The sequence below is a fragment of the Panicum hallii genome, chromosome 6, assembly GCF_002211085.1.
Source record: "Panicum hallii strain FIL2 chromosome 6, PHallii_v3.1, whole genome shotgun sequence".
Lineage (NCBI taxonomy): Eukaryota > Viridiplantae > Streptophyta > Magnoliopsida > Poales > Poaceae > Panicum > Panicum hallii.
In genome coordinates this window covers 6,621,411-6,640,936 of record NC_038047.1, presented here as the reverse complement: position 1 = coordinate 6,640,936, position 19,526 = coordinate 6,621,411, and the positions used below count along the sequence as shown (strand labels likewise).

The 19,526-nt window shown below is 47.9% G+C and overlaps 1 protein-coding gene across 1 annotated transcript; it reads right to left on the bottom strand.

Moving 5' to 3' along the window:
- Nucleotides 1–314: 314 nt before the first annotated feature.
- LOC112897815 lies at nucleotides 315–13,536 on the bottom strand. Its single transcript, XM_025966208.1, has 3 exons — nucleotides 13,081–13,536; nucleotides 1,317–1,381; nucleotides 315–403 (listed from the first exon to the last, which is right to left on the bottom strand). The coding sequence occupies exons 1-3, from the start codon at nucleotides 13,442–13,444 to the stop codon at nucleotides 374–376; spliced, it is 459 nt and encodes a 152-aa protein (XP_025821993.1). The 5' UTR covers nucleotides 13,445–13,536; the 3' UTR covers nucleotides 315–373.
- Between the last annotated feature and the right edge of the window lie 5,990 nt (nucleotides 13,537–19,526).

Sequence of the window (19,526 nt, the reverse complement as noted above, 5' to 3'; positions counted from 1 at the left end):
ATGACAATGAAGATGGACCAGCAGCAGGAGCAAGTGGTGGTGGCCTCCCGGACCTAAACTTCCCAGCAAGATCAGAAGAGGGTGGGGTTACATTCTCAACTTTTGTACTTTTTTTCAGCTAATGAACAGAATCTTCCTTGTTACCTGTTGTCCTTTTGGTAAAAAGCTTTCTTCCTCCTTGTCCTAGATTTTGATGATGATGTGGACCCTTTCAATGTTTCTGCTAAAGCAGCATGTTTTAATTATTCAGGTATAATACATGCAAACTGTACTTAATTTTAAAACTACCTTAATCAGCACAATTCGAGTCTTACATTCATTTACTGCCACCATGAAGATGACGAAGATCCTGTGTATGGCGAAGATTTTCATGTCAACTTAGGGGAAGGCAGTCTCCAAGGACCCAGTGTTGAAGCACATGATCAGCATGCAAATACAAATATTGTGAGAAGAAGAAAGAATCTGACAGAAAAGAAAAGACATGATATTTATGAAGAATTGCTTCTAATGAGCAACAATGGCAAACTGAAAAAAAAACAAGCACCACAGTAGTGGCTCAGTTGTTTAATGTCAATAGATGTCAAGTGCAAACTATATGGAGGGAAGCAAAGAAATGTCGTGCTGCAGGTGTTCCAGTAAATCTTTGTTAAAAAAGAAAGCAAGCATGTGGCCGCCATAAGGTTCAAATTGATTTGTCTCAAATTTTGACAATACCTTTGAACATGAGAACCACACTCAAGTCTCTAGCTGAAGCATTAGGTGTGAAGAAGACTACCCTCTACCGCTTGTTCAAAGCAGGAAAACTACGCCGCCACACGAACACTATCAAGCTATGTTTGAGAGATGATAACAAAAGGGAGCGACTAAAATATTGTGTGGCAATGGTAGATGCTTTATCAGTTTCTAGTGAGCCAAAGTTTATTGATATGAAGAATATTATTCATATTGATGAGAAATGGTTCAACACAACAAAAAAAGCAAAGAAGTTTTACATGCTGCCGGAGGAAGAAGATCATTTGAGAACAATTCAAAACAAGAATTCTATTCCAAAATGTATGCTGCTATGTGCTGCAGCACCCCCAAGATACAATAGTGCAGGAGTGTGCTACTTTGATGGAAAAATTGGCATATGGCCATTTGTGCACAAGGTGTAGTCCTAGTCACAATTAGCAATAGAGTGTGTTTGTTTATTTCCAAGTACTTATTTTCTGTACAATATGTTATAGGAACCAGCACAAAGGGGTAGTCGAAATAGACCCAAAGGTACTTTAATCACAAAAACCATCAATGTTACTAGGGATGTCAGCAGAAGTTACCTGATTTGTAAGGTTCTTCCAGCTATTGTTGCATCTTGGCCGCGTGAGCATACAAGAGAGACAATCTTGATATAACAAGATAATGCGCGTGTTGGGTTTTATCCGGCTGCCCACCGAGGGGTATACCCAAGGTGGTAGGTTTTAGGTTGGGGTGCGCCGAGATCAGGAACTCGAAGGTGCAGACAACACAAGATTTAGACAGGTTTAGGCCGCAATGTGCGTAATGCCCTACGTCCTGTATGATGGTTTGTATTGCCTTGGGGTTGATCTGGTGATCTTCTGTTTTGAGGGGGTCCCTACCTGCTCTTATATATCTGGGGGGACATGGTTATATGAATCCTAACCTGATACTAGCTTAGGAATCGTACTCAAGTACAACTCGAGTAGTTTCCTTCTGTATCGACTAGTTCTACTCCGCATGCGGGTAGAATACAACATAAATAAGGTACAGGACACGTCCAATTCCCTAACCCAATATGGACTCCTTGATGTACACAGCCCCGTGGCCCCGGGTCTGACAAGCCCCCGAGCTCTTCGTAGCTGAGTACTGCAGGCTCTTCGAGTACTTCTGAAGTAGTCTTCGACTTCTTTTGAAGCTCTGTGTTGAAATCCTTCTTCGAGTACTCGTTTGGCTGCATCGAAGCTATGTGGTGCTCATGCCCCGAATTCCCTCTTTTACATGGGGTGCGATGAATAATCTCACTCCATATAGAGTAGCCCCTGAGCCTTAGGTTGAATCGAAGAATCAGGCTGAGGGTCAAATTAGTCTTGAGTCTTCTTTTCTTATTTTTCAAGTACTTTCGAAAAATAAGTAGTCGATGCCACATGTCTCACAGCCCCCGAGTCTTGAATCCAAATTTCTCAAATTTTGGAAAAAAGGATCCAAAAGTCGTGGCAAAAATGTTCCCTGTTAAGAAAATATAGTCCAAGATGATGTAATTGGCAGAAATTGAACTTGAAATTCGAAAAAACCTCTTTTTTCGGGACAATTAACCCTGAAAAAATGGTTAATCAAATAACTGCCCAAAAATTCACCAAAAAACCGCTCGTATTCCAAGTATTCCCCTTGTGCAACGCTTCAACTTTTGCACAGTAAACCACTGCCTGACCACTGGTTATTTAACCCCGCAGTTAGTTAGGGTTTTTTTCGTGCTCCCAGATCATACACCGCCGCCAGAGAAAAAATAAAACCCCATTTAGATCTCACCTTGCCATCGCCCCTCAACCGCCCTGCGTAGTCGAAGTCCTTCGAGCCTGCGACCGTAGCCCCCGAGCATTGTGCGAACAACTCGTGGCTTAACAGATTCAAAATGGCACCGAAAAAAACCAACCAGAAGGACTTGAAAGAAGCGCAAGCGGCAACCGGCGAGTGGACAATTAGTAAGTGTTCTCGCCACAATCTCGCAAATTTGGTGTTGGGGGGCCTTCTTCAGGAAAGGGATCTCATCAATTGGCGCCTTCCCTTTCGCGACCCCTTCCCCATGGAAAATGTCGACGAGATTGTCTCTTTTTGTTCTTTTTCTAAACGGGGATTGGCCCTCCCCACTTGTTCGTTCTTCCGTGGCCTTCTTTATTTCTATGGGATTGAGCTACAACACCTCAACCCTAACTCAATTTGCCACATCTCAATTTTCATCCACTTCTGTGAAGCCTTCCTTGGAATTGAGCCCCATTGGGCTCTTTTCCGCTATCTTTTCCGCATGAAGCCCCAGCCCACCTCAAAAGATCCATCTGCAATAGGGGGCGCTGGCATCCAGCTTAGGCAACATGCCAGCGAGAAATACATATCTTACAAATTCCCGTCCAATGTCCCCGGATGGAAACAGCAATGGTTCTACATTGCGAACCATGCCCCCCAACTCCCTGCGCGTTCAGGCAGATCTCCTGTTCAGCGCCCTGAATGGACCCTGGAGCCTGCTGAGGCAGAGATGGACCAGGTGAAGGAGCTGCTTGAGTTGATCACTGCACACAAGGAGGCGGGGGTAACCGAGGCATCTGTAATTATGTCATTCTTCAAACGCCGAATCCAACCCATCCAACAGCGCCACACATTAGGATTCGAGTACATGGGTACTGAAGACCCATCTCGTATGTGCGCAGAGGAGCTCGGAGACGACGCAGCGCTTGTTCGCGTCAAGCGAATTCTACTGGACGTGGAAACCGTCCCATACGTTCCAGCAGGATTTTCAGCCCAGAACCGGCCACCATCAGTAAGTAGTCGACCTCCCAACTTCTTCTTTGATGTTGTGAAGTATAATTGACTGATAAACTTGTCACAGGATCGAACGGCGTTATACCGGAATTACCCGCCGCAACCCGATCTGCCCCGACCCTATCACTTGTTGCCCAGCGCCGCGGCCGCAGCAGAAAAAGCGAAGACCGCTGGCAATGAGTCGACCGAGAGCGGCAGGGCAAACGAGAGAAGGGCGCAAGCAAACAACTTCTCCGGATCATCCGTGGAGTGGTCCGACGACGCGCCTCTGATCCCCCAGCGGCGTCGAGAGATGCAGAAACGCAAAGCTGGCGCCGCTGACCTCGCCAGGTAAGTGCCTATCAAGCTGTGAAGTTATCGAGTTGTTCTGATGAATACTGATAACACTGTTTTGTAGTCCTTCGTCTTCTTTGCCCAGCCCCCAGCGACGGAAGGTAGTCGAAATACCCTCAACCGGGGATGATGCACCAGTGGTCGTGTCTGCAGGAGCTGCTGGGGCGGACCCGTCGTCCTCTCCTGCAAACGACGTAACCATCACCGTGGCGGGTGCCGCGCCGGGGCAGCTCGCGCCCTCGGACAGGACAGCCCTGCTACCAGCAATGAGTGTCGTGGTCATCACCGCGGCGAGCGCCACGCCGGGGCCACTGGTGCCCTCGGCTGGTACGCCTACACCTCCGGCTGCAAGCGCCGTGGTGAAGAGGCCGTTGAAACTAATGTTGAGGAAACCAACGATAATCCGATCCCAAGTGTAAGTAATGCTCTGGATCTTGCCCTTAGCCATGTATGGTAATCACAGTAATGATGCTTTACTATTGTCTTGAACAGATCAGCAGCGGCAGTGATGCTGGACGAGCCAGAACTCGAGTTGGCTCCTCCAGCTCCCGAGCCCTCGCCCGAGCAAGCCGACGCACCGGAACCAGCAGAAGGTGCAGATGTGGCCTTGGCTGACTCACCGCCGCCTGAGCTCCAGCACGCGGAACTCGAAGCTGGTGGCGATGAGCAAGTCGAGGCCGCCGTTCCCGCGCCCGCTGAGGTTACAGGTAGATGACCCAGCTGCCTTCTGCCGTAATCGTCGCTGTGTTAAACACCTGTCCTTTGCAGAGACCACGCAGCCGTCAGTCTTGGAGGGTGCATGTACATCTGGCGAAGCAACCGTGTAACCAACCCCTGGAGGAGAGATCAACGACGCACTCCAAGTGACGCACCTCCCAGGGGACGACTTAAGCCGCGTGCGATAAATGATCAAGGCGATTAATGGCCGACACGGAGAAACAGTTCGTCGACTGCCTCCAGCAGATCAAGACTCTGGGCGAAGAGAAGGGGCAGCGCCAGAAGGAACTTGACGATTTAAAAGCAGCAGCCCAGGAACTCGTAGAGATGTTGGACCCTCGGGAAGACGGCGCTGAAGATGAGCCACCACTGCTGGATCGACTTCGCGGAGCACCGCAAAAGATCCTCAACTTCGTCACCGAGGCCACCACAACATACGTGGGTCATGCTTTAGGCCTTGTAAAATCCTTCTGGCCAAAGGCTCGGCTGGAAGTACTCGCAGGGGGCACAGCTGCTGATTGTACTGATGAAAACTTCCGCGAGTACTTGCTAGAGGTCTGGCCAGTAGCTGAAAAAATTGTAGAAAACATGGTCCAGGATTGAACCCTCAGTGTTTATGACTTTTGTAATATAAGAAACCACCTTTGTCCTCCTGTAGCCTTATATGAAGTCTGAGAGCCCCGTCTGCTCTGTAGTGGGGACATGCTACCTCTGAGTGCAGCGACTTAGAAAGTAATCGATATAGCTCTTCACGTGAGCTCATTGGGCAAGCTAGAGAAAATCCAACCAAGGGGATCCAACGTGCCTGGAATGTGCGGTTTGTGGCGCGACGACAAGGATGCCCGTAGCAAATAGTCGAAAACTACCCTGAGTGCGACGACTTCAGGAGTAGTCGATGTAGCCCATCATGTGGACATGTCAAATAAGTTAGATAGAACCCGAGCCAGACGAGCCTAACCAGTTTGAAAGAACACGATTGTCATCGCGACGACCCATATGCCTGTAGCAAGTGGTCGATTTGTATAAAACTTGAGCGTGGCCAAAGCCTCCGCATTGTATTCAAGAATTTACATTTCGGGTTATGTGGCACAGAGCCGCCATATTGACCCAGAAAAGAAAAATGTTCCTTTGGTGCGTACAGGAATTGACAACGAGTCTGCTTAGGGGTAGAACCGTCGCAGGTGTTGGATATTCCATGAATTGGGTACATCCTAACCGTCGGGGTATTGTAGTCGATAAGATCCTGGTCTTGTGACCCTCTTGATGATGAACGGTCCCTCCCATCTTGAACTAAGCTTGTGCAAACCCGACTCATCCTGAACGCGGCGAAGGACGAGGTCGCCTATGCTCAACGACCGTTCCTTAATGTTGCGATCATGATATCGCCGGATCCCCTGTAGGTAACGGGCTGACTGAACGAGAGCAGAGCAGCGAGCCTCTTCGAGAGAATCTAGCTCCAGTTGTCGTGCTTCGTCCACCTCGCCTTCGTTGTACATCTCGACCCTTGGGGATTTCCACATGATGTCTGCTGGAAGGATCGCCTCGGAGCCGTAGACAAGGAAGAACGCGGTCTGCCCTGTGGCTTTGGACGGTTGAGTCCTGAGCCCCCAGATGACATGTGGCAACTCGTGAATCCACTTCCCGCCTTCTTGCTATTGGCATCGTAGAGTCTTTTCTTGAGGCCGTCAATGAACAAGCTGTTTGCCCGCTCGACTTGCCCGTTTGCCCTTGGGTGTGCCACGGAAACGTACTTGACCTCGATGGATGAATTTTCACAGAATTTCCAGAATTGGTTGGCCGTGAAGTTTGAACCCAAATCAGTGATAATAGTGTTGGGGAAGCCGAAACGATGCAAGATATCAGAGATGAAGTCGACCACCCTGTCTGGAGTAAGTTTGGCGATCGGTTTGAACTCGATCCACTTGGTGAACTTGTCGATAGCCACCAAAACATGAGTAAAGCCTCCTGGCGCCATTGTGAAGGGCCCAATCATGTCGAGGCTCCAGCAAGCGAACGGCCAGGAAGGCGGTATAGTAATGAGGCTGTGGGTCGGGACATGAGTTTGCTTGCCAAAGAACTGGCAGTTCTGACATCTTCGCACCAGATCCTCGGCGTTGGACACGGCGGTGGGCCACCAGAAACCGGCTCTGTATGCTTTGCCGACCAGTGACTTTGACGCTGCGTGGTTGCCGCACACGCCCTCATGTATCTCCCGCAATATGTCCAGACCTTCTTCTGTTGTGACGCACTTCATGAGCACTCCAGATCGTGCGCCGCACCGATAAAGTTTGTCTTCGACTAGGACGAACCCCTTGCTCCGGCGCATGACACGGGCGGCAGCAGCGCTCTTGGGGTCCATCCCTGCCGGTAATACGAGATCTCGGATGAAGTCGATAAAGGGTCCTCTCCAGTCCTCGCCAACCAGCATAACCTCCCGTTCTGGCTGTACAGAGCCAGTGCCGGTGGAGACCTGTGGTGAAGGGCTGATGGACGGTTGCTTCAACTCTTGTACAAATACCCCTGCTGGGACTTGTGCTCGGGTTGACCCTAGCTTAGACAAGGCATCAGCGGCAACGTTGTGCTCCCGCAGCACATGATGAATTTCTAGGCTAGAAAATTTGTTTTCTAGCTTGCGTACCTCCTGTACATAGGCTTCCATGGTCTCCTTGTTGCAGTCCCACTCCTTGTTGACTTGCTGAACGACCAAAAGTGAATCGCCATATACAAGTAGTCGTTTGATCCCTAGTGATATCGCCAAACGAAGCCCGTGAAGCAAGGCTTCATACTAGGATTCATTGTTGGATGCCTCCCAGAGGATTTGGAGAACGTATTTGAGTTGTTCGCCTCTTGGAGAAATGAATAAAACTCCAGCGCTGCCGCCATCAAGCTTGAGAGAACCATCAAAGTACATGGTCCAATGCTCTGGCTTGTCCACTGGATTTGGAACTTGATTTTCCCTCCACTCCACCAAGAAGTCGACTAGAGCTTGGGACTTGATTGCAGTGCGTGGCTTGAAGTCGATCGACAAAGCCCCCAGTTCTACTGCCCACTTTGAAATACGACCCGTGGCGTCCTGGTTATGTACGATATCCGCCAGCGGGTAGTCTGTCATCACAGTGATCTGGTACTCTTCAAAGTAGTGGCGTAATTTCCTTGAAGTGATTAGTATGCCGTAGAGAAGCTTCTGGACTGCCGGGTACCGCACCTTAGACTCTGAGAGTACTTCACTGACAAAGTACACGGGCCTCTGCACGCCAAAAGCATGGCCCTCCTCGTAGCGTTCGACGACAATGGCACTGCTGATAACGTGGGTTGTCGCCGCAATATAAAGTAAGAGGGTCTCACCCGGCAATGGAGCTGTGAGGATCGGGGGCGACTGTAGGTGTTGCTTCAGGTCCTGCAGGGCTCGCTCGGCTTCCTCTGTCCAGTGAAACTTGTCCTGGCGCTTTAAGAGTTTGAAAAAAGGTAGTCCTCTCTCCCCGAGCCGGGAGATGAATCTGTTAAGAGCTGCCATGCACCCTGTAAGTTTCTGCACATCTTTGATTGTGGCAGGTGCCCCCATATCAGTGATGGCGGTGATCTTATCAGGGTTGGCCTCGATGCCCCGGTTACTGACTATGAACACGAGCAATTTACCCGATGGAACGCCGAAAACACACTTGGTCGGATTGAGCTTCCATCGGTACTTCCTTAGGCTGGCGAAAGTTTCCTCCAGATCCGCGATCAGGCCCTCGGGACTTCTGGTCTTCACGACCACGTCGTCCACGTAGGCCTCCATGTTCCGGTGTAACTGATCAGCGAAGCACATCTAAATTGCACGCTGATAGGTAGCGCCAACGTTCTTCAACCCGAAGGACATGGTTTTATATGCATAAGTTCCAAACGGGGTGATAAACACGGTCTTGATCTGATCTTCTTCCTTGAGTGCAATCTGATGGTACCCTGAATAACAATCAAGGAAACATAACAGTACGCAACCTGCGGTTGAGTCGACTACCTGATCGATGCGAGGGAGCCCAAAGTGATCCTTAGGGCAATGCTTATTGAGATCGGTATAATCGACACACATTCTCCATTCTTTATTCTTTTTCAACACAAGAACAGGGTTAGCTACCCACTCTGGGTGGATTACTTCTTTAATGAATCCAGCCGCGAGGACTTTAGCTATTTCCCATTTGATAGCCTCCCGTTTATCGGGGGCAAAATGACGAAGTCGTTGCTTCTTTGGTATAGCTTGTGGATACACATTAAGACTATGCTCGATCAGCTCCTTGGGCACCCCTGGCATATCCGATGGTTTCCATGCGAATATATCTCGGTTAGCCCATAGGAAATTGATGAGCGCGAGTTCCTATTTGTCACCCAAGCCCGCGCCGATGATGGCTGTCTTGGATGAGTCGCCTTCTTGGAGTTGGATCGAATTGAGGGCCACATCGCCTGTCGACTTGACGCCTAATTGGCTCGCCTTCTTCGTCGGGATGTCCAGCTCGGCTTGAGAAAGTTGCTGTGCGCCGCGAGTACTTCTCCGGAAGCATCTGGCACGCGGGAAGTCGATGCATACTGGATGGCCTCTTGGTTGCAATCATAGGACTTCTTCAAGTCGCCTCGGAGCGTGAGCACGCTGCTGCGTCCTGGCATCTTGAGAAGTAAGTAGACGTAATGCGGCACCGCCATGAACTTAGCGAGCGCCGGCCTCCCCAGTATAGCATGGTAGGAAGATTCGAAGTTGGCCACCTCGAACTTGATGAACTCGGTTCGGTAATTCTCCCTCGTCCCAAAAGTGACTGGGAGAACGACCGTTCCAAGCGGGTGCGCGGCATTGCCAAGGACAATACCGTAAAAAAGGAGCCTTGCTCGGAGTAAGCTTGTTGGTCAGATCCAGACCCATCTTCTTCAGCGTACTGGCGAAGATAAGATTAAGTCTGCTCCCACCATCGATGAGAACCCGAGTGAGCTTAACTTCTGCGACCACGGGGTCCAGCACCAGTGGAAACTTCTCAGGCTCAGAAAAGCTGGTCCACTGGTCGGCACGGGAAAATGATATGGGGACCTCCAACCATCGGAGTGGTCGTGGTACCGCCGGCTCGATGGATAGAATTTCCCGTAGCAGCAACTTCTGTTCTCGCTTGGAACAAAAATCTTCATCCCCACCAAAGATAACATTGACGGTCTTGGAGGCATCCTGAAATTTGGCCGTCTCAGACTTATCTTCTTGGTCCTTGTCTTCGGGCTCTTTGCCCGTCGACTTGTTCTTCTTGCCGTTTCCAGGGGAGCCAAAGGTGCGCTTGAGCTGAAAGCAGTCGATCGCTGCATGTTTGGAGTTGACGCACCATGGGCACTTCTTCTGCAAGAGTTTCTCAAACTGCTCCTGCGTGGTCGACTTCTTGCCCCGCAAAGGACGTTCCACAGCTGCGACGAGATCGTCTGGCTTGCGTTTTCAAGAAGAACCCGAAAAGTCCCGCTGGCCTTTGTCAGCCCGGTTGTCGTTGTTGCGCTTCTGGTTGAGGTCGGTGCATCTTGGAAACCTCTCACGCATCTTTTCTTCTTGTTAGGACCAGTCGTGCATCATGTCATGTAGTCCTATAACCGTCTTTGGCCTGTTACGTCCAAAATCACGATATATACCTGGGTCCGTTAAGTCGTTGTAGAACCAGTCGATGATGTCCTCCTCCGTGATGTTGGCGATGGTGGCCCGCACGTCGAAAAAACGGCGGGTGTAGGACCGGAGGAGTTCGTTACGCTCCTGGTTGCACTGAGCGAGGTCGTGCCGGGTTCCTGCACGGGTTATCGCCCCCTGGAAGTTGTCGATGAAAACCTTCTTGAGGACCTCCCAGGAGTCGATGGAGTCGTTGGGGAGGCTTTCCAGCCAGGTCAGCAGTGCAGGTTCCAAAGCCATCGGAAAGTAGATGACTTTGGTAGTGTTGGAGCCGCCGGTCACCTCAATGGCGGTGGAGTAACAGCGGAGCCATTGTTGAGGGGCCTGCTTACCGTCATACTTGGTGATGCCGATCGGCTTGAAGCCCTCCGGGTACTTGTAGCCATTGAATCTCGTAGTGAACGCAGGAAAATGATCGCTGCCGTCAGCATCGTCCCGCTCAGCTACCTCGCGTTCCCGTTGCCTCGAGTCGATGACTGACCGGACGTCGCGCCCGTCATTGATCTTCTGGCGAAGGTCCGGTTGTTGACGTGGGCGGTTGGGCTGCCTCAGGTTGTTCGCCGGAGGTGGCTGCCGCCTCCCTCCAGTGACCTGACTCCCACCCGCACCATCATTGTTATTGCTGCGTTGGGGTCGCGGGCGATTACGTGTTGTTCGACTTGGGGCCTGGCTCCGGCTATCTCCGACGTGCTCGTCCCCGACGCGTGATGCCGGGGCCTGCTGGTCCAGCTGGACCCATGCCCGTTGGGCGTAACGGAGCGCTTGTTGAACGTTGGGATTGTTACTTCGCTCGAGTAGCGCTGTTACCCGAGCGATATTGGCCACAGGAGTCCTGAAGCCTCGTTCATCTGCAGCGGCGAATTCAGCGTCGAGTTCGCGCTGTGCAGAACGTATGCGCTCGGTGGCCCGCCTTCTACGAACCGCACGAGCTCTGTTCCTGGCACGCGCGCGTCGCGCTCGGCGTCATTCTCGTCGACAGCATCGGCAGTGTCTTCGTCTTCTGATATCCCGTCAAGCGCGCCGATGGGGATGAGGGTGTCATCGTCCCCCTCCTCCGCCATCAGCACCTGGTGGGTTGCGATTTCTTCAGAGGGGGCTTCGACTAGTTCAGTCGAGCCCTCGGTAATGGTAGCCAACGCCCTGCCCTCCTGAAAAGGTAGAGGTTCAAGGTGGGCTACCAAGCGGTCTTCATGCCCGAGTAAATCGGACAGATCCATCGCCTTCCAATGAACGATTCGTCCTTCGGAGGTGGTGGTGATCATCAGCCCACAAGTGGCCAGGTGATCCTCCGCCTCCTGACATGCGGTGGCATCGGAACCCCCGGCCTGGAGCAGAGAGTCCAAGTCCTTCTCCAACGCGGAGAAAGGAACAGTAGTGACAGACTCTGCCTCGGTTTCCCTGGCAGAATCAAAAAATGGCAACTCGTCGAGATTATCGACGAAGTCATCGAGCCTTGAGGCGAGTGTTTTTAGCTTGATGGTGTCGTCGACGATGTGCCGACGGAATCCACCTGCGCCGTTGGCAACGCAGACCCACGAGCTAAAAACAAAAGTTGTGCCCTCAGGGAGCACGGGACTGGGGAACTTGAAAAGAGCCATCGAGTTCTCCAGCGGATCTCTGATGCGCTCCCCTACCTGGCGCGCCAGCTGTCGGGTTTTATCCGGCTGCCCACCGAGGGGTATACCCAAGGTGGTAGGTTTTAGGTTGGGGTGCGCCGAGATCAGGAACTCGAAGGTGCAGACAACACAAAATTTAGACAGGTTCAAGCCGCAATATGCGTAATGCCCTACGTCCTGTATGATGATTTGTATTGCCTTGGGGTTGATCTGGTGATCTTCTGTTTTGAGGGGGTCCCTACCCGCCCTTATATATCCGGGGGGACAGGGTTACATGAATCCTAGCCTGATACTAGCTTAGAAATCGTACTCAAGTACAACTCGAGTAGTTTCCTTCTGTATCGACTAGTTCTACTCCGCATGCGGGTAGAATACAACATAAATAAGGTACAGGACACGTCCTATCCCCTAGCCCAATATGGACTCCTTGATGTACACAGCCCCGTGGCCCCGGGTCTAACAGCGCGCGCACATATAGAGCAAAATGATGAAGCATTCCAACATGCTGTAGCACAAACAGGTCTAGACATTCGGATATTTAACGAGCCTCCTAACTCACCAGATTTGAATGTCCTAGACCTTGGTTTCTTTGCTTCCTTACAGTCCAAAATATTTCTTACAAATTCTAGGAATATGGACGAGCTGATTCAGAATGTGCAAAATGAGTATGCCAGTTATGATGCATCGCTGCTTCGAAGGGTTTATCTCACTCTACAAAGTTGCACGATAGAAATCATGAAAGTTACCGGAGCAAATGGCTACAAGATTCCTCAAATCAACAAGGATGGGCTAGAGATGGCAGAAGCACTTCCTGCTGCCCTCAATGTTGACCACGAGCTATACCAAAATGTAATGCAAAGTTTATCATAAGTCTGGAAGTGGAAGGTTTCGATCATTTTGTGTACTCAGAAATATCTTTTGTGTAATCAAGTATGTAATCACTCATATCAACTGTACTGCTGTTTTCTGTACAGAATCATTAATATTGAGATGAGCATCATAGAATAATTGATATTGAGATGAGCATCATAGAATCATTAATATTGCAGGATTAGATCCTTGCAAACTTGCCACAATTACTACTACTACGAGTACTAGCAAAGCACACATTTATGAACATATTACTACAACTTAAACATGACGCATAGACACTGGCACTATTAGTACTAGCACATCGCACGGTCATAGTCCTAGTCTAATCTCTTTTACGCTTGAAATGTTGCTTCTCACCTACTTCATCGTCTGGCACTGGCTTGTCACTGGCTTCATCTCCCGGCGCCGGCTTCTGGACGTCCGACTTCTCACCGTCTTCGTCGCCTTGCACCGGCTTCTCACCGCCTTCGTCGCCTTGCACTGGCTTCTTGACGCCCAGCAGCAACCTTTCAGCACGTGGTGGCGAGGAAGGCGCCCGTGAGCCACCTATAACCTCATCCCAGAACGCGCCGTTCCCAGTCGGCACTAGCTCTGGCTCCTGGGGGAGGAACTTGAGCCCTGCCACGATTCTTCCCAGTGCCGCGGACGCGGCTCTCTTCGACGGCACGCCATCTTCCTCCACGGCCGGAGGTGCGTCTGCATCTCCGGGCTTAGAGGCCATGAATCTCGCCCAAAGCGCCTTCTCTCTTGACACGGAGCCCACAGATCTCGAGCTACGCACCCACTCCTGATGGAGTCGCTGCTCCACCCTCCGCCCTCACGCCCTCATCTACCATCGACGTTGCCATTCCAGCTCTTGAGCAGTAGGTGGATCCTCCTCGGAGGAGGGGCCATCCTCCATGGTGCGCTCCTGGTGCTTCCCTGGCAGCGGAGTGGCATGGAGTGGAGGGAAGCCGGCAAGGTGCGGAGGTAGCCCCTAGATTCGGTAGAGACAGAGCAGCAAAATGGGGAGGAGTCGTGGAGACGGGCAAGCAAGGAAGAAGACGGAGATTTTTTCTCCCATAGAAACTTGTGGCCGTGGCTGGAGAGAGAAAAAAGGTGGGTGGGTGAGATAAGCCTGTGGGGTCCACGGAATCCTAGAAATGCTTATCTTCTGGAACAACCGTTCAAAGCTAGAAATGCTTATAAAGTGGAACGGAGGGAGTAGTTAGAAAATTTACTAAGGGACGACACCTGTTTAATTGCAAGCTCCTTTTGCTGGAAGTAGAATAATGCTGACGTGGACAACAGGTCACGCCAAATTTGTTTTTGGTACATCTAACCCGGAATCCCAAGTCGTCAAATTTCAAAAATAAAAGTCGGTAAACTTGTTTCATATGTTGGACCAGAATTTCTGAATTTCAGCAACTTAAGCCAGTTACACAGTCCAGGTAGAATAATGCTGACGTGGACAACAGGTTAATGTGGGGAGCAGGCTGTGAATTCAACAACGAATCTCAAGTCGAGCATCTAGTTCGCATTTCATTCAGAAACAGAAGACGACCTAGTTCAGATGCTTTGGCTCACTGCCCTGCACTGTCTGGAATCTGTCTGCAACTCCGGAGAGCAGAATAGCAGTAGCCAATGCAAATAGTGCTGAAAAAAGAAAACACGGAGCAGAGAACGATTGACCGCTTCTGAACTAGGTCAACAGCGCCCGGCGCGTGACGACTAACAGGGAGGTCTACGTCTCTACGCGCCTGTAATGTATACACGCAGGCTGCAAGTGCAGGAACACTTCCTAGCAGCCATGCATGGTCACGGACGGACCCGTTCAAATACGTCTCCTGTTGTAACTGAAGCTGAAGGTAACCTTCAGGCTGATGTGCTTCGTCTCTGTTTTTTTCCCTTTAATTAGCATATTATAAGAGAAAGAGGAAGGATAAAAAAAAAGACCCCGAAGAGAATCAGAGCGTGGATTAATAATCAACTTTAAGATAATTACATAGGCCGACTAATTGAATCATGTCGTGGCTGCTATGTGTTCCTGACTTGGATCCCACATGGTTTTCTAAACAAATAAGAGCAAGTTGGGCTGCAAGATTAGAGCTGACTTTCTCCTTTCGCTAATTATATCAATAATGAGCTGCTACTGCTAGTGGAAATGGAGTAGCGGTAGACGAAAAATAGGAAGGGAAATTTTTTATCTGATTTAAATGCTCAGGTCAGACGACACCAACTTATCTGATTCTAATTATAAGACGTTGGCTTTGGAAGAAATAAAGTGCAATCGAGTGGTTGAACGGTTCAGCTGTACTTCATAGAGCAGTATTATGTGATGTACGTGAGCATCCATTTTCCATGCATGGACAGTTCACACGCAATAGAACAAAAGCGAGGGATCGAGCTGATGTTTCATACATGAACAATTAATTGAGAACATGGTGGAGGTTTCTTTTCAGGAAAAAAAAAAGAAGAAAAAAATAGAAAAATGGAAAAGAAACTTGATGCACGCACGGAGCAAGAGACCGAGTACTCGGAGTAGAACTATTGACCGGTTCAGCAAAGCTGCAAAGGTAACGACACGCAGCTAGCCTGCAGATGCAAGCTTAGCATTTTCTATGGACGCACTGAGACCGTTGGATGCAAAAGGCCAAAGAGGCAAGACAGCGCTGGAAGCTACTGTTCTCTTTTGGCGCCGTTGACTTGCGCTCTTCACCAAGGCCTCCTGAATAGATTCCTCATCATCAGGCTATACAGATTGTCAACGTGCTAAACTGAACGGGAGCTAAGCAATGGCGTGTGGCAGCTGGAAAGGGCTAGCTTCAACAGCTAGCTAGCTAGGGATCCAAGAAGACTAATAATCAAAATTAGCTGGAGGGGAAGACTAAGATAGTCATGGTACTTAAGCTGTATAGGTCCTTTCTAATCATGCTCGCCACAAGTTCTAGGAACCTCGATCGCTCCATTTTTTTTCCAGTGGGTTGACTTCAAAGCCAAGCTTGCTCCACGTTACAAAAGTCTGCCCTTTCTCTACCATAATCTAGAAAAGAGCTCAATACAAAATGGTCGCATCCGTATCGTTATTTCCAAAGTGTCCGGACTCTCTTGGTCGATTTGGCGATGTTTTACACGGGGCCCCTAATGTTTTGCCGTAATTTGAACCATGTATATATGGACAATTTATGGCAGGAGGGTTCAAGAAAACGTAAAAAGGGTACACAAAGACCTTAATACTCTAGAAAAATGTGTTGCCTTCAACAAAGTTTAAGTTTGGGCTTTTGGCCACTACTATTTATTTGAACATGCTAACGCAATGATATATAACCCGTGTCATTATGAAACCATTTATACCCGCAAAAATTATTATGAAACCATTTAACTATCAAAATGAATCAGTACATACAATTTTCATGCTCTTGATCTGTAAAATATTTCCAAAGATATTGATAGTCAAAGTGTTTAAAAGTTTGATCAAACCTTGTTCAGAGTGTATGCCTATTTGTGATAGGCGGGAACTACTTGCCATCCAAAGCTCCGAAGATTACGGAAATGGAATACAAACATAATAAGCTGTTACTATTGTTTTTGTCAAGGAGGAGGGCCCCATTGTATATAGGTCCAACTCTACGACCACCTTTAGCTGCATTTTCTAAGAAGCTTTTAGCTTAGATCAGGAGCCTTGTTTCCATCTTTTATCTTGAAAAGATCAGCTTCAGTTGACCACTTGACTCTGCTATCCCAGTCAGTCCGCAACAGGTTTTTTTAATAAGCAGGTAGGCTGGTAAGGCAAAGACTACATATGAAGCCTACTAATGAATTCAATAATCTTTGCTGGATCGTGTTGGTTGGTTCAGTTCCAGGGTGCTGGTTTGCCATTTGGAGAATACCTGTTGGTTAACTGTAGTAGTAATAAGCTCTTGACTAGGAGTTTAAATGGCTGAGCCCTTCAGATGCGTGGGACTAGTACGCAAGCACTTCAGGCAAAAGGGCAAAGGCCGGGAAAGAGCCAGAGTGGAGTAACTGAGATCAAGATAAAGGAAGGTATTATAGTACAATCGCGACGGCATCCACCGTTCGATCTTCATCTGACGGCCAGCATCTTTTGATCAACCTTCTGACCCACTCCCGCAGCGTCATGGTCAATGTCTGAATTAGATTTGAGCAAAATAAGTCCGACCGGCCTGACTACCCGAGCCTTAATTATTTAGGATTGCGCTTGGAGCTATTTTTGGTGACTCGGAAACCTAGAATAATAATTTGAATTTCTTTCACACAGAAAAATAGCAGATGGCTTGCATTGGCACGATGTGTGCCTGATTTTACGATTCCAATAAAATAAATAGCAACTTTGTGCACTGATTTTAGGCTCAAAACAACTCGGGTTTTTTTTTTATCGGCAGCCCGTTCCACAAAATGACAAGATCTAGTTGGAATCACTGTCTTAGTTCTTGTTGCTGGGGCGCCACCTTCGGATCATGTCCGAAGGGCCAAGACCGAAGGGAGACGCCGAAGGGCCAAAACCGAAGGGTGCTGAGGAGATCAAGGAAATATGCAAGCTCACGTGGCCCAAGGGTGTCACCGGGAGGAACTGAAGGTGTGAGCTGGACGTTCGCCGAAGGCTCGGAAAGTAGCCCTCCGGAGTGTCGAAGGCTTTGGACACGAGCTGAACTGTAAAGTTGTAACCTCTATAATATAGTTGTTGAAGGGGTAAAAAAATGTAATCTTCCGATATTTAGTGGTTGAGGAAATAAGGAGACTATAAATATCCCTATAACTGTAACTGACGAAACGGCTGGTCCGAAGAAGAATTAATACCAGTATCTTCGGCATTTAGAGTTCGTGTGGTTTTATCTTATCATTATCATTTTAACCGCGGGCTGTTGCGATACTTCTTTGTTCGGAAAGGTATTATCCACCAACATTTGAGTCCACGCCCCTTCATCCACCATCACCAACCATATCCGCGCTAAATAACACGTCCGTTTGTTGTATTTGTCAGTAACACTAACCATCGCCTTCTTATCAGTTATCACACTGCGCCAGCGCACCATACCCTTCATGGTATGTTGATACCAGATGCAAAAGTGGAATTAGATCCATGGCCCGAATTCGCTGCGCAGTGAGGAATGATTTTAGAATCGAAATAAAAACCTTCCAAAAAATGATCATACATGCGTTCAAGCATCTCATGAGCATCAGCCTTGCCAGTGGCGTCCCGGTATTTCCGGAGGCCCTGTGCAAAATAACTAAAATAGACCTAATCTATTAAAGAAAAATACTAAAAAATATTGTATTATATATAATATGTAATTGTATACACTAAGCGGTACTTTTACATATATTTTATTTGAAAAGTATTATTCTATGGGTGTTCTTGGAAATAAAATCTTCAATGATGTACTCATAATCAATCTTCTCTAACATTTCACTCTCAATTGCTATTGTAGCCAATGAATTCAGCCTTTCTTGTGTCATTGTAGAGCGTAAGTAGGACTTCAATAGCTTCAGTTTAGAAAAACTCCGCTCAGCCGATGCAACAGTCACAGGAATGGTTAGCAGAACTCTGTATGCAATAGTTGCATTGGGAAAATAATCATGTTGTTTCAAAAAATTGAGAATATCAAGAGGACCCATATTTTCCTGTGGAATAAAATCTTGAAGAAAACTCAACTCCACAAACAGATCATTTGCATCAATATCAGACTGTCCATCCCTTTTAAGTGCAGTCTCAAGATAGTGACAACAAGTTTTCAGGCTCTTTTTATCCAATGATCGCAATGCATTGGAAGTAAACAAGAAACCAAATATTTTCTCATAACCTTGATACTGCTCAAATCTCCTTGTCAGTGAGGCGATAGCTTGATCTACAACAGGAATAAAGTAGTTGATTCGAAATGATTCCTCTGCAGATTGTATTTCAATATTTGTGTCATTTGGATTCTCATCAAAATTTCTCTTTCTTTTAGTTTGCCTCTTTTTTTGAAATGTTGTACCAATATCCATCTCAAGTGCAATTTCTTTGGCTGCCTCCAATGCATTTAGAAAACCTGTTTCTCTGTACTGTTTGAAGAAAGAAATAAGATCCTGAACTTTCTCAATGGCAACGTCAATAAGCATATCCTTTGACAGCAAGTTTTTGCTTACTACATTGACAGCATATAAAATCTCATACCAAATGACTATTGCCACTAAAAATTCAAAATCTCCAAGTTCATTATTTGCCAAAGATTTAGCCTCACTGCTTGCCACTGGATCGTTATCACTATCTGATACTTGAAGTAGAGCTTCCCGAATATTTGCACACTGAAATCTAATAGCCTTAACACTATCAATACGGCTTTTCCCAACATGTAGCTGACACTGACTTGAGAGTCAATCCAGTTAAGTTATCTTTCAGAATCTGCCATTTCTTTGTAGATTTAGCAAAAGTCATGTAGATACGTTGGATAATTCCAAAAAAATCTTTAGCTTTAGCACAACTCTTGGCCATATCACAAAGTGTTAAATTAAAGCTATGGCAACTACAAGCAGAATAGAAAGTTCTAGGATTTATGTCCAAAAGTTTCTTTTGTACCCCTTAATGTTTTCCTTTCATATTAGAGCCATTATCATATTCTTGACCTCTGACGTCATCTATATTGAGACCGAGATGCTTTAGTTCTCCTTCTAGAACATCAAAAAGTCCTTTTCCTGATGTATCATTTACCTCCAAAAATCCCATGAAAGATTCCTCAATGCGAACATGATTGGAAGATGAATCCACATACCTTATAATTAAAGACATTTGTTCTTGGTGGCTTGCATCAGGGGTACAATCAAGT

Excerpts from the sequence above, each read along its gene's own strand:
- LOC112897815 (XM_025966208.1), bottom strand. The coding sequence starts at position 13,444 with ATGGCCTCTAAGCCCGGAGATGCAGACGCACCTCCGGCCGTGGAGGAA. Across the intron at positions 1,382-13,080 it reads AGTGCCAGACGATGAAGTAG|ATTGTCTCTCTTGTATGCTC; the intron begins GTGAGAAGCAAC and ends TGTTATATCAAG. Across the intron at positions 404-1,316 it reads GGAAGAACCTTACAAATCAG|GTCCTTGGAGACTGCCTTCC; the intron begins GTAACTTCTGCT and ends CTTCAACACTGG.